Genomic DNA, 14,753 nt, shown 5'->3' on the forward strand with positions numbered 1-14,753 from the left:
TTCAAGAAGAAGGGAATTAGACTTCCCCTCTGTAGGTAGGATAAGGATCTGTGGCCATTGTTACAGGTGAAGGGTCATAAACTCCTAGACCATCCTTGAATCCAGAATGCCATCTGGTTCAAGAATCCCATCCCTCTCACACCTCTCGTGTTTGGATTTCTGAGAGTGGCTGTCCCCTTCACTATGTATGTCCTTACAATAATGCTCCTGTACTTGAGTGAGCTACAGTGGGTCTCTCTCTTGCTTGTACACAATGGACCAACCTAACCAAGTGGTGGGTCCTCGGCTCTTAGGAGAAAAATCCCAAGTATGGCAACAAAAAGTTATCCCAGATATGATCTGATAAAGCTGGGATAGGGAACCCCTAGTCTTGTCACCTTTCTGAGCCTCACTTTCCCCATCTGGAGCATGGAAGTGAAACTATCTGCTCTACTCACCTGAGTCATTGTAACCAAGTAATGTGAGACTCTTCCTGTCATTTGCTTGATCTTGCTGTAGTTTGTATCATGACACCCATGCCCTTGATTTGGAGTCACTGCACAAATGTGCACAGGAGAGTGAATTTTCCTCGTTACTTCCTGCCCCTGTGATGTAGGCAAGCTATTTCTCCTAAGGAAAACAGTGATAGATGGTTGAAATTAAGTGACCTTTAAGGACCTCTCAGCTCTGAAATTCTAGGATTCTGGGAGGGTCTGGGAAAAAGGACAAGGTTGGTACAAAATGATTCAGGGGCAAGTGGGCAGCTCATTGGTGGTGAATGATGGAGGCAGCCCCAATTGGAGTGCATAGTGGGGTTGATGGAGCCAGGAAGGAACCCAGAGATTGTGAGGGGAGGATTGGGAGGGGATCGGGTAGGGGAGCAGAGGAGGGACGGTAGGCCGGGGTGCCGAGAAGCAAAAAGTCAAGTTCATACGGTGGTTGACCAACTTTATTCCTCCTTCTTCATCCTCCTCCCCCTTCCTTGAGCCTTCTATGGTTTTCAGCCCTCTAGGCCTGCACATGCTGTGTTCCCTCTGCTTGGAAGACCCGCTCTGCCCTGGTAGGCCAACCCCAATCATTCTTTAGGTGTCTCCTAAATGCCTCTTCTTTAGAGAAGTCATCCCTGAATCTCCAACCCAAATAAGAACATGCTCTTACTTTCTTTCACAGCCTTAGTTGTATTGATAATGATGTGCTTCCTGGTGTAATGATTAGATTAGTGTCCATCTCCCCCACTTAGCAGAAGCTTCCACGAAGGTGGTATTTGGCCAGTGTTTCTTGAAGGAATAAATGAGTGAGGACACTGAATTCATTGGGCTGGAGACCGGAACGCAGGTTCCCACTGTCGGGGAGGCAGAGGAGGACCCATAACGGCAGGTGGCAAAGAGAAAGGCTCTTCCCCCTGACCTGAAAAGAACCCCAGCAGCTCACTAGCGCCCCCTCCCGGCCCACCTGCCGCCCCACACACAGCCGGACCCGGAGCACTAGAACACTGCAGCTTTATTTATTGAAACATCCGCGTCCGCAACTAGAGGTTACATTTCGGGGGGCTTGGGGGTGAAAGAGGAACAAAGGGGGGGACAGAGGCTGGGGTGGAGACAGAGAGCAAGGCAAAGGGGTGAGGACGGGGTCGTGTGACTACAACGACCCCAATACCTTTCACCCAATAATGAGGGTCTCCTGTTGTGCTTTTACCTTGGTGGTGGGGTGAGCCTGGGCATGGAGGGGTTGGCTTTTCTCTCAAGTCTATGAGGCCTCAAGGCTGGAGCAATCCCCTCCTTCCCCTGCCCCTTCTGGGTTGGGGATAAAGGCCTTGGTGAACTGACAACCTGGGGCAGGAAGGGTGCTTGGAGGCCACAGGGGCAGAGGGCCCTGCAGAGTCGAGCTGAGATTGTGATTATGGGTGCGGTGGTGGGGGGTGGGGAGGTGCCAGGAGGGAGGGCACGTCTAGCGGAACCCCTGGGAAACGAATGCAGGTGACATGAGGGAGGGGTGATGGTGGACAAGTGCCATCTCTCTGACCTCAGCTTTCTCACCTGTACAGTGTGGGCACTGGATTAAATGGTCTCTAAGGTCCTTTCCAGCTCTAAGGGTCCAGGGATCTCTAGGAAAGAGTGGTCCTTCTACTCCAGCACATACCCTCACACCTATTCACACGCCTCACTCACACATTCCCTCACACACATTCATATGCACACCCCCCACCCTCACCCTCACAGACACACAGCCTCACACATAGCACTGACTCAACAGAAAGGGGCGTGCTATCTTGCCTGTGGAAATGAGGAGGGCTCCCCAGAGCCCAGAACCTCAACCAGGGGCCCCACAGGGACTCCCCAGTGCAGGCTCATTCACCCCATTTCTTGGGACAGATCTTGGAAACCCCCCCCCCAACCCCCTCGAATCCAGGGAGAAGAAAATACAAGAATTTGTACACTCTCACCCCTGCCCTCCTGGTCCTTAGGGGTAAGTCCACAGGATGAGGACACAAGGACACACTGACCTTCATTCGGAGCCCAGGCTCATGTGAAGACAGAGGGCAGGGAGGGGAAACAGTCCCTTCTGTCTGGGAACCTGGGCAGTAGTAGCTAAAGCCTGGGTGGGCAGAGGGATGCAGCTTTCACAGGGCACCCAGGCCTGATCTGGGGTGGGAGGGGCGGTGGCCTGGGATGAGAGGCCAGAATTTGGGGCAGGGAGGGAGCACCTTTCCTAGAGCAGGTGCCCAGTCACATCCGTACCAGCACCCAGAGACAGGGCAGTCTGGCTGCCAGCAGGAGGCAGTGGCCAGCAGTGTGACACCCTCGGGGCTGTAGAGCACAGCTTCCAAGGCTGGCTCCACCCCAACTAGCCATGTGACCTTGGGCCAGCCCCCCCACCCCTGCTCCTATCCATTTACAAGGTGAGGGGCTCAGACCTCTGAGGCCCACCCTGGCCAGCGAGCACAGGGAGAAAGAATGAAAGGGAAAGAGGTGGCAGAATATCCCGGAGAAGGCAAGGTGGGAGGGGCATTCCAGGAGATGGGCGTGTGGTCCGCAGGCTTAGCTGGGCACCCTGGAGGGCTGTCTGTGGTCCCAGGGGCAGGACAGCCAAGCTGAGACTTCCCCTCTCCTAACTGCACAGCACCGGGCCCGAGGGGTCTCCCCAAAACATCAAATCAGGGGCAACAGGGCTGAACAAACCCCAACACCACGAGGGCTGACCCTGCACTCCCTGTTTTAAGGCCACAAAATGCCTCAGCCACCCTGACCCAGAGGGCGAGACTGCCCCAGCGGGAGATGCACTGGATCCTGCCAGCCTGGTCTCCCCTGGGCTGGGGGTCTTGATGGGCCACCTACCAGCACAACGGTGCTGACACCCACAGGCACTCAAAGACACACACAGCACAAGTGACACTGATACAGAGGTGCTGAATCACAGGCACACACAGATGCACAAAGACACTTCTTCCTTGCAGACCCCATCTTCCCCCCGCCCTCCCCCCCCACACACTGACTGACACACTCTAAGTGCTCTCATCACACACTGTTAATGCTAATACACAGTGACACCCACACTCCCTGCAGACCTGCCTGCATGCACACACACACACACACACACACACACAGACACACCAGCCTCACCCATCCACATGTGAGGACCCAGGACCTCAGTGTCCCAAGGAGGAAGTACCTGGTGCTTTTCATCCCTGGATCTCCATACCCACCCCAGCAAGGGCACAAAGGAAGCACTTGGCAGGTGATAGGCCACTGGTTCCCACTCCTGGGTTCTTCTGGGGAGCTTTTAAACATTTCTGATGCCAGGCTGAACACCAGTCCAATCAAATCAGAACCTCTGGGGGTAGGACCCAAGCATCATGGCTCTCTAAAAGACCCTCGGGTGGTTCTCTTCTGCAGCCAGGGCTGGGAACCACCGATTAATATCATCCTTCCCGCTGGGCAAAGCCTGCTGTGGTTTCCATAACAGGCCCACTTGTGCTGGGCGTTGAGGTTGGGAGCGGGGGTGGGGGAGAAGGTTGGAAGGCTCAGAGGAGGAGCTCACAGTCTAGTCGGGGCAGCAGACCCTGCACAGATGGGACAATTAAGGAACAATACCCAGCCGGCGCGATGGAAGTGTGTTCTGGGAACCTGGAGCCACTCGTTTCGGACCGAGGCCTCGGCTGGGCCAAGAAGGCAGCCGGGCTGGTCAGGCGTCAGAAGGCCCTGCTCCAGGCCTGGCCCAGCCCCCTGCCAGCTGTGGGTGATGATGATCACACAGGCCTGTCCCCTGGTCCCCTGCCTGCCTCTTGGCATTGCAGTGCTACCCCTTCTGGGCAACTGTCCCTGCAGAATGCTCTGGGCGAATCCCTGTGACAACCCCCACCAAAGGTGCTTGCATTTCAATAGGGTCATCTGTAAACTCTTTGTCATCCAGAGGGGATGAAAGGTAGAAATTCAGGCGGTGGCAGGCAGCTTGAGACTACAGACTAGGGCCGGAAGTGGTATATTCCACCAGCCCCCTACAAACACTCGTGTCCCTCCTGAAGGCAGACGTGCATGCCGACATCCACAGGCACTCACTGAGACAGGGTTTAGACCCGGCCTCACAGACACATATGTGTAATTGCACATGCGGACTCATATTCGCACACACTGCTGCCCAGAGACGTCCCCACAGTGCTACACAGACACAGATCGGCCCACGCACGTGCACGCACGTGCACACATGTGCGCGCACACACAGCCACACGTACGCAAGCGTGAAGGCTCACCCTGGAAAGAGCTGGTCCTCATCTCTCCCATAGACGGCTGGTTGGGGTCTCACGGGTGATGTTGAGAAGGACAGGTCTAGATTCCACCCTGCCCATCTAGGTTCCCATCCCAGAACCCCAGGACAGGGAGCCCTTTCATGGATCAGGGCATGAGCTCGGCTCCCAGGCAACATGGAGGCCGGCAACTGCCCCACCCTCTGCTGCTGCTCTATAAACCACCACACACACACACCCCCTTCACTGACCCTGGGCAGGGAAGGGAGCAGCCAACTAGACAGTGCTTTGCAGGGGCACCCCCTCTATGTATACCCTCCTATCCAGGGCACTCCTTCATGCCAAGTATATAAGAAATGAAGTTTCCACTCTATTCCCAAATGCCATGGGGGCACAAACTCACAAAAGCAGGCTCTCTCCTCTGCCCCTCTCAAAGTCAAGCCTCGCCCCAGAAAACAGCCGGCCTCCACCCCTCCTGGCTCCTCGGAGACGCAGGTGGGTGCTGAATTCAGGCCAGCTGACTAGGGTGGGGACTGTGCTCTCAGGAATCCAGCTCCTCGTAGGGTGGGGTGGGGGTTGGATGGGGTAGAAGGGAAGGTGTCAGTCTTCAGACTGCCCAGGCCCAGGACCCTGTGCTGGGTCCCTTCAAAGGGGTACATCGACGTGAGATATGACGTCCAAGGAACAGGTCAAGGGATCAGGGTGACCTGGGATCTCCACCTTCCAGCTGTCGCCCTGCAAACAGAGGTGCGTGCAACAGGTGCCTGACCTCCCTCGCCATCACCCGCACGGGGACATTCACAGAGCTCACAAAGTGCCCCCTGGCCTCCTTTGACCCAGGCCTCCCCCATCCCAGGGAGTCCCAGAGTCCAGCCAAGGGTGGGGCTCCTGAGTCTGCTCCTCTGCTGGCTCCCGTCTGGTAAAGCCACCGGGCCGGGGCTCAGCCTTGAGTCAGGAATGTGGGAAGGTCAGAAACACGCCACAGGTGCAGCTGGACAAGGCCTATGTGGCGCCGAGGTCTCTGGGGTGGTGGACGCCATTCGGGCGAGTCCCTTGTCTCCGCAGAAAAGAAGGTGCTGGCAGGTTGGATAGAAACTTGTGCTTTAATATATCTCTGTGTGTGTGAGTGTGAGTGTGTGAGTGTGTGCGTGTGTCAAACGACTGTCTCCAGGGCCTCAGCGCCGGGCCTCTGTCCTTGTTCTCTGCTCATCCTCGCAGCCAATGCAGGCCCCCTCCCTGGCGGGCCGGCCCTGCCCCTGGGCACCCCGGCTGGCGGGGGTCAGTCTTTGGTACGATGCGGACACTTTGGTGTGCCGGGGGCCGGGTGGGGGGGCCACGCAGCTCTCATCATCTCTGCAACGCCAAGAGGAAGATGACCATGGGCCCCCACAGCTGTGGGTGGGGCTGGCGGGGGGCTCCACTGCCTGGCATCACCACCACTGTGACAGGAGAGAAAAGGGAGACAGGCCAGGGCTCTGATCAGCTCAGCATGTCAGGGACTAGCAGGCTTCCCCCTCTCTCTGGGGGACCTAAAGTGAGACACTGCCCTCACTGTGCACAGACATACTTGTAAGCACAGACATCCGGTGGCGTGGGGTGGGGGTTAACTTTGAGCCTGAGAGGGTCCAAATCCTGGCTCTGCAGCTCACTAAGACACGGAGCAATTCACTGGCCTCAGTGGGCCTCAGTTTCCCCATCTGTAAAATGAGTCTAATAGTAAGTGCTACCCCAGAGGGCCGTCATCAGGGTTAAATGAGATCAGATACATGTAGGGCTTTGTACTTTGCCTGGTACATGGTCACCACTCAAAAAATTCCAGCTGTTATAACTGCAAACACCTGGCCCTGGGGGGTGGGGCACACGTTCACATCTGCACCCACACATACCTGGACGCAGAAACAGGAGGCACTCGGGTACTGTAAATAACTCAGTAGGTTCACAGGAGGGCAGAGTTTAGTCTTCTCCTTGCCCTACATATGCCCCATAACCTGAGCCAACGTGGAGCCCAAGGTGGGTACCAACACATCAACACCTGCTCACATAGTCACTGACGCACGCATCCCACCACCTAGTCACTCTGAACCACCATTCAGACACCAGCACCTTCTCCTGATACGGACAGGTGTCTACCTACACAGCTCCCCATAGATTCGGCTCCCCCTATCCCTTCCCATCCGGCACCTTTGTTGGGATCCATCTGCTTCCGGGGACATTCTCCCTTCTTCAGCGTGACGTCATCTATGGCAATATCCCCCAGGTAGCCAGAGCCTCGAACACCCTCAAAAATAATCTGGGGCGGGGTCAGAGAGCAGGGATTAGGGGTGTTCTGCCAGGCAGAGCCCCCAATCCCTTCCCTTCAGTCCACTTGAAAGCCCCCCCTACCCTGCCTGAGTTTCTCCCCAGCTCCCCAGAAAGAGCATGAAGTCCTCCTAAGTGCTCCCTGGTCAGAGCAATGGCCCAAGGGCTGGGAGAACCTCGGGGGCCCCCACACCCGGTGACTCACCTGGAAGGGCCCACTGGGGTTGATGGGCACATGGGCTTGCTGCCACACGTTGCCCTTATTGCCACTGAGGGACCAGGCGTGCGTGTCCAGGGCCCCTTTGTTCCGGGACCGCACCAGGAGGTTGAGGGAGCCTGTGGTGGGTATGAAGAGGAGGGGGCAGTGAGGTCTGGACAAGGACACCCCTACCCTTCCACATTCCCCAAACCCTCCTCTCTGCCACTGCCCACAGCACCATCCCAGACTGGTTCACTGTCCCATTTTCCCGGGGGAGGGACCTCCACACAGGAAAGAGAAGACAGCAGCACGGCTTCAATTCATTGGGACAACTTGCAAATTTTCATTCATTTCTTCCCTTCCTTTCTTTGTTTTTTTTTTTTTTTTTAATGTATATTTATTTTTTAGAGAGAGAGAGACAGAGCGTGAGCAGGGGAGGGGCAGAGAGAGAGGGAGACACAGAATCCGAAGCAGGCTCCAGGCCAGCTCTGAGCTGTCAGCACAGAGCCCAACGCGGGGCTTGAACCCATGAACTGTGAGATCATGACCTGAGCCAAAAGTCAGTTGGACTTAACTGAGCCACCCAGGTGCCCCTCTCCCCTTCCTTTCTAGTCAACTAATCCTCCCCCCACCCCGGCATACATACACACACACACACACACACACACACACACCTTCCTCCTCTCAACAGTGGAGTTATCCCAGGGCAGCAGGGCCTATGACTGAGCACAAAGCAGGATTCCCAAAGCACACAGTGCATACCCCCGGCAGGGCATGATACATGGGATGATTTCTGGAGGCATAGGGATGGACTTTAAAATTTTTAAATTTTCAATACTTATATGTATGTTTTTTTTTTTTTTCAACGTTTATTTATTTTTGGGACAGAGAGAGACAGAGCATGAATGGGGGAGGGGCAGAGAGAGAGGGAGACACAGAATCGGAAACAGGCTCCAGGCTCTGAGCCGTCAGCCCAGAGCCCGACGCGGGGCTCGAACTCACGGACCGCGAGATCGTGACCTGGCTGAAGTCGGACGCTTAACCGACTGCGCCACCCAGGCGCCCCCTTATATGTATGTTTTAAGAAACGAATAAAGCCAGTCCTTCCAACTCACAGCTTCTCTAATACCGATGCTTAGGACAAAGCTAAGACAAGAGGAGTGAGTTTCTTTAAAGAGAGATGTTAGTATTTGTGCTACACAGCCATGGTAAGCACAGTGAAAGTAAAATTTTGGGGGCATTAGACGGAGGGTGCTGAGGCCCATTGCCCACAGCCACAGAGGCCTGGAATTCCGGAGGTGCTGGGGGCCCCGGAAAAGAAGGAGGGAATCATGGCTTGGCTAAGAGCACCCAGGCGATGTCATGCCCCTTCCTGGCTCTTCCGGCCCACCTCAAGCCCCCAGTGATGTGACAGACCTGGCTCAGAGGGAAGGGGAATCAATCTTAGACAGTGCCCGGTGGCTGGCATTTCCATGGCGCTGCCCACAGACAAAGGCACACCATCTGTGACACCAAATAGACAGACCCCCGGTGGGAGAGAGCCACCAAATGTTACCTGCCTGAGATGAAAGGAGTTGGCTTAGACTGAGGAGAGCCAGCGAGACACAAGGTCTGGGGACAGCTGGTGCCCAGAGCTGCCAGGTGGGGTAGCAGAGGAAGGAAGAGGAGGGAACTGGACAGCAAGAAACACCCCCTCCCAAGCAGCACAGCTAGGCCTGGGTGGGGACCCTCACCGACAGATGGGGCCACGACAGGGCTGCAGCAAGCTTCCAGGGGGCCAGGAGGCAAGCCCCAATACTTTTCAGGCTCCTCACCAGCTCCAAAGGGGCCTTTCTCTCTTCCCTGTCCTGGAGCTCTTCCCCCTGTTCCTATCCCCCTCAATCTCCACCTTTTCTTCTTCCTCCACCACCCTGCCCCCGGGACACTAATGGGGGAACCCCTCCTCTTTACTACTTAAACAAAAATCGGGTTTCTGTCCTCTCCCCTGAGCACCCCATCTTCTCCAGCATCTCCCCTGCTCGGGGGGCTTCCGGACCGCCTTTCACAGGGATCAGCCAGGGCCCAAGACCTTCAGCCTCCCTTAATGGTGCGCCTGCTCACTTCATTCTTCCCTATCTTCCTTGCCTCCTGCAAAGCCAAAGCGGACTACACGCTGGAGCCTAGACATACCCCAGCTTTCCAGCCTCTGGGCTTTTGCTCAGGCTTTTCCAGCTGCCTGAGACTCCCTCCCCTACCACATTCCCCTGGCCAAATCCTTCTTGCAATGTCCTCTCTTCCAAGAAGTCTTCCTAGGCTTGAGTTGGGAGCTCTCTATGCGTCCTGTGAACCCTGGGTCCTTCAACTGCAGCCCTCCAGGCCCAGACCACTCTCTGCTCTGTGGTGTGATGGTTATTGGGATTAACATCTCCTCCTCATTTGACTCTTTGAGGGAAAGTCTGCATCATACTGGTATTGGGTCTCAATAATTAAATGCTGACTGAAGAACCTTTCATGACTATCCTCACAACTGAAAAAGGACTTTCATAGAGCCTCATGGTTAGAAGTTATTTTGGGTTCATGAATCTCAGACCTCCCTCTCATTCACTCGTTCAACTAATGAAGCACCACTATGTGCCAAGGGCTGTTCTAGACACTAGAGATACATCAGTGAATAAGACAAAGACCCCTGCCTTCCTGGAGCTTACATTCTATTGGTGATGGGCATGATAAAGATAATAAGGCAGGGAAAGGAATAAAGAGGTATTTCAGTTGGGGCTTTCAGGGACCTCTCTGAGGAGGAGACCTTGAATGAGGGGAGGAGAAGAATGTTCCAGTCCAGGGAGCATCATGAGCAAAGTCCTCTAAGGCAAGAACCTGCCCTGAGTATTTAAAGGAAAGCAAGGAGCCCAGTGTGCTCAAGCTGAGTAGGAGCCAAGGGGGAGAGTGGCAGAAAATGAGGTCAGAGAAGGAGGCAGGGACCGGATCATGTACTGGAGGCCTAGAAAATATGGTGATGAAGAGGGCAGAGCAGGGCAGTAACATGACATGGGACAGGGGGCCCCTCCATGGCATCCCTACTGGAAAGTCCTCCTGTCCAGATCTGATGCTTACAGAGTCTTCCTCAGGAAGGCCAAATGAGGAGCCAAATGGAAACGACAGGCCTGGGCAGCGCAGGGCTGGTCACCCAACCCACCTACCCCACAGGAATCTTCCCACAAATTCCAGACCCAGCCACGAGTGCAATGGTCTGGGTGGATGGTCTGGAGGCCCCAGTGGACGCAGAACCTTCCATCCTACCCCATCCTGGCTAATCAGTTCAGCATGACCCACTACTTTAGCTGGGGAGACTTGTCCATAAAGAGCCATTAGGTCTACTCTTGCTTAAAGTCACTTCCTCGACTGTGAAACTTTCTGTGGTCTGATAAGGCATGATTCCCAAGATGTACAGTTCAGAGGGAGAAGCAAGACACAGAACAGTGTGTATAAAAGGGGGCAAAATCAAACACACATGTACTGGCTTCTGTAGGCATAAAGTGTTTCTGGAAACTTGCCCCCAAGTCTAAGTGCAGTGGTTGCCTGTGGGGAAGGGTTCTAGGCAGCAGGAGGACTGAGACGAGCAGGGGGCTCTCATTATGTACCTTTTGTACCTTTGACCCATGCAAAATACATGGCCTGTCCCCTAAAGAAGTGAACAAACAAATAATAAAAATTTTAAAGACTGTCACTTCCTCAGCAGAGTTTTCCATAACTCAGCCCCCACAGTCAGTCCCTGTTACCAGCTGTCTTGGCCCCTGTCTTGCTGTGGACATGTGTCACAGTGGCTGCTCAATCTTATCTGCTGCAATTAGCTGTTCAATGCCTGTCTCTCCCACTTGACTTCGGGGACCCCGAAGATGGGAACTGGTCGGTCCTGTTCATAGCAGCACCTGATGCCTGGCCCCAGAGCAGGAGCTCTGGAAGTGACGGCTGAATGATGAGTTCGTTGATTAATGTGACTCTCCTACCATCTCTTTCCAAGGGCAAATGTACACCCACACTTAAGAAGCAGGACTTCCCCTCATTGCTCACAAAACAGCACCCTCCCAATTCTGTGTTTAGGGCTTGGGGGAGGAAGACAACTCGGGTTGCTGTGTGATCTCAGGGAAAATGCTTAACCTCTCTGATTTATATGGTAACACCGCCCTCACCTGTTGGTTGTGAGAGATAATGAGACCATGGAGACAGAGCTCCCAGGAGGTCACCTGGCACCTGACAGGCACTCAATACATGCAACCTCTTACCTGTTTTCTCCGTCTCCTCCAAGACTTGCATGTTGTCCGGCTGGAGCCATTTTCTTTGCAGACTCGGGAAGCCTTCATCATCTCAAAACCTCAGACAAGCTGGCTCTGCCTTCCTCCCTTGCCCAGATTCTGCCCACACCCCCTCCAAGGATATGTGATTCAGCTAAGCTGGGAAGCCCAGGCTTCACATGGGCCAATACCCAGCCTCCTGTGGACTCCCTCTCTCCTCCCAGGCCCAGCAACGTTTGGGCAGACCACCTGGTGTTCCGACTCACCAATGTGCTTCCCGTACATGTGGTAGAAAAAGGAGACGCAGTAGAACTTAGCGCTCGCATTGTACAAGGGACTCACCAAACGGGCTCGGTCCCCCAGTTCCCGAGGCCTTGATGTCTCAATGAACATGTAGTAGCCTGTTGGGAAGGGGCAGATGCACCAGCAGCCTCCGCCTCACCCCACACAGGCCTCTTCCCCTCTGATCCCTTCACTGCCTTGACTTCATCTGACCCCCATGGCACCTTGTCCTCCCTGCCTCACGGCACGGCACCGGAGTCTGGGCCAGTTCTGAGCTCTACTGTACTCTCTCTTCTTCCGAATCCCCGTGAAGACAAAGTTGTGTCTCCCCCTCAAATTAGGGTTCCTTGAGGCAGGGCGCTGTCTCCCCTCAGACGCGGTCTCCCTGAGGGAAGGGCTGTGTTCCCCCCACTCAGACTGGCCTCCCTGGCACTAGACCCCTCCCTGAAGCTCTCCTTCATTCCTTGCAGCAGGCCATGTCCTCACCCTCAGGGGTACCGCTGATATCAGTGGGGGGACCGGTGTTGGGGGAGCGCTTGGGATTCTGGGTGAGGGCGTTCTGCCGTGTCCAGTCAAAGTTGTCTGTCAGGTCCTGGGTGTAGCCACAGATCTTCTCATCTTCAAAGTGGCAGGTGTTGTCTGCTTTGGGGTGAGGGTGGGGATGAGACAAAGAGGGTCAGGCTCCTTGGGTCCCCTGGTCCAGCTCTGCCCTCCCTGGCCACCCCAAGGCAGGTCCCGTGCATCCAAACGGTGGACCCAGGATCTCAGGGCTTGAGAAACCAGGCAACTGGGCCCCTGACAAATTTGTTCCCAGAACAGAACTTCTTACACTTTGTGCACCACAGACCCTCTGTCATCTAGTAAAGGCTACGGACTCCATCTCAGAATAATAATTTTAGATGCATAAAATGAAATACACAGGGTCACAAAGGAAATCAATTATGTTGAGATACAGCTGTCAAAATATTTAAAACACAAATCCGTGTTGTAATAATAATAAGTGGGCTTCTTTATTATCTAATTAAATAACAAGATCTAGTGTTGGGTCTAATAACTGCTGTGATTTTGAAGTTCTAATGAATGTTAATGATATTTAGAAATAGCTGTAACAACTTTAAGGTGATGTGAAAGCACCAGGTTTGTACTGATGACAAAGTCACAGGTAGTGATGTTACTACTGCGGTTTGTCGCCTACGTTCATCACTGAAGGAGATGTTAAACTTCTGCTAGAAGTTAGGGAAAATGAAGAAGTCATTGTATGCCCTTCCATGTTCCAGGATCACGGACCCCCTTGAATTCTATCTATATACAGATCCTTTGTGGGGAGCAGCTTCCTGGGTCTCAGATTAAGTACCCCTGCCAGAGAGAACAGGGGACGTGGATTAGCCTGGTCTCTATTTTTCTTTTAAGGACTGTGAATGGTACTGACTGAGGAGGAAAGGCCCTGAGTTCGAGACGTCTCCCACCCCTGACCCCCCCGCCCCAACCACCTGTAAGCCCCAGAATAAATCCTGGATATACATGTCTCCAAGCCTAGCCCTGTTCCCCTTGGCTTCTCCTTCCAGCTGCTGGCCTCCACCCATTTTCTGAGTATCTCTCAGGGTCTTTTCCTCCCACCACGGGAGTCTTTGTGTCCCCAAAGGGAAGAAGAAGTGGGAGGGAGTTGTCTCACCTGACAGGTTGGGAGAGTTGATGGCTGAGAAAGAAAGTAGGAAAACCAAGTCAGAACTGAGGTGTGGGACTGCACAGAGGGTGCCCAGGCTTGGCACCAGGGGACAGGGTTCCCGAAACCAGGACTGGGGTCCAGAGGGGTGACAGAGTAGAACACGACACAGTGGGGGGACCCAAGCTCTGGACCCATGTGGTGAGGTTGGAAGGGGTCCCCAGGGTATGGGATGGGCCCCCCCTTACCACCACCACCACCTACGCTCTGTGTAGTGAATGATGCGGGAGGCCATGTCACCAGCCCCGAAGGTGGTGTAGGGTGTGAGGCGGACCTCGTAGCTGTGGGGCACACGGAGGTCGGTCAGAATGTACTCCAGCAGCTGCCCCTTCTCCACGCGCCGCACTGGGATGGCCTTCACCATGGCATTGTGCTGATTCAACTGTAGATACAGGGAGTTCCCAGCTGCCCAGCGGGCCACACCCTCCACCAGAGCACCAGCCCAGGCCCTGGTGAGACTTGGAGGGTGGGGTGGGGGCAGTGTCAGGGAGCAGAAAGCATAAAGGACTAAGAACCCAGACCCTCAGTTTCCCCATCTGTGAGATAGGACAATCACTCCTTCTCTGCCTGCCTCCTAGGGCTGTCTTAGTAAGCGATAGCAACACGTACTAAACAACAATAGTGTGCTGGGCGCTATGCAGAGTAATTTGCCATTATTAACTCATTTACTCCTCAAAATAACACTTTTATGAGGTGGAACATTATAATTACTCCCATTTTACAGATGAAGAGACTGAGGCCAAACAGATGCAGTTTGCCCTAGCTCATACAGAGCTGGATTCTAGCCTAGGCAGTCTGCCCCAGAGCCACACTTTTACCCTCCACACCTAATGCCCCTTGGGCAGAACTAAACTGAAGGAGACTATACAAAACATCTGCAAAGCTCTGGCCTTGCATTCTAGAGATCCTGTGGACGAGACTGACCCCACACCCCACCTTAAGCTCCTGACGTAAGGAAAGGCCAAGGAAAAGCTCCTGACCCGAGAGCAGATTCTACATTTTGGGAACACAGCTGGTGGCTCTGCCCTTTTTCCTGTCTGAATCCAGCAGACCCAGCCCAATTCTCAAGCCTGTGCCCAGAGCAGGAGTCCAGAGGGGGCAGGTCCCTAGAGCCTCCCAGTTTCTGCTGCTGTGTCCAGAACACTTTCTAGGTCTGAAGAGTTGTCTATAAGGGGGTCAGGCCCTGCCTCCAACCCCTTCCCACGGCTTGATGGACATTCCCAGGGTCAGCTTGCACCCGGGCCCCTGTCCCCCTTGGCCCAC

At 54.5% G+C, this 14,753-nt stretch overlaps 1 protein-coding gene across 4 annotated transcripts in view; it reads right to left on the reverse strand.

Moving 5' to 3' along the window:
* Positions 1-1,461: 1,461 nt before the first annotated feature.
* Positions 1,462-14,753, reverse strand: part of MDGA1 (MAM domain containing glycosylphosphatidylinositol anchor 1) — a 61,742-nt gene continuing 48,450 nt past the window's right edge. The window contains exons 11-17 of one of the 4 annotated variants that reach the window (XM_045498051.1): positions 13,695-13,948; positions 13,440-13,463; positions 12,254-12,409; positions 11,752-11,886; positions 7,224-7,354; positions 6,902-7,010; positions 1,462-6,159 (exon numbers count right to left, since the gene is read on the reverse strand). In XM_045498051.1, the coding sequence (XP_045354007.1) occupies positions 6,068-6,159; positions 6,902-7,010; positions 7,224-7,354; positions 11,752-11,886; positions 12,254-12,409; positions 13,440-13,463; positions 13,695-13,948 (901 nt within the window). In that variant the 3' untranslated portion in view covers positions 1,462-6,067. The remainder of the gene's footprint in view (positions 6,160-6,901; positions 7,011-7,223; positions 7,355-11,751; positions 11,887-12,253; positions 12,410-13,439; positions 13,464-13,694; positions 13,949-14,753) is intronic. The other 3 variants (XM_045498052.1, XM_045498053.1, XM_045498054.1) reach the window with 3 other exon arrangements.

This window comes from Leopardus geoffroyi, chromosome B2, assembly GCF_018350155.1.
Source record: "Leopardus geoffroyi isolate Oge1 chromosome B2, O.geoffroyi_Oge1_pat1.0, whole genome shotgun sequence".
Taxonomy (NCBI): Eukaryota; Metazoa; Chordata; class Mammalia; order Carnivora; family Felidae; genus Leopardus; species Leopardus geoffroyi.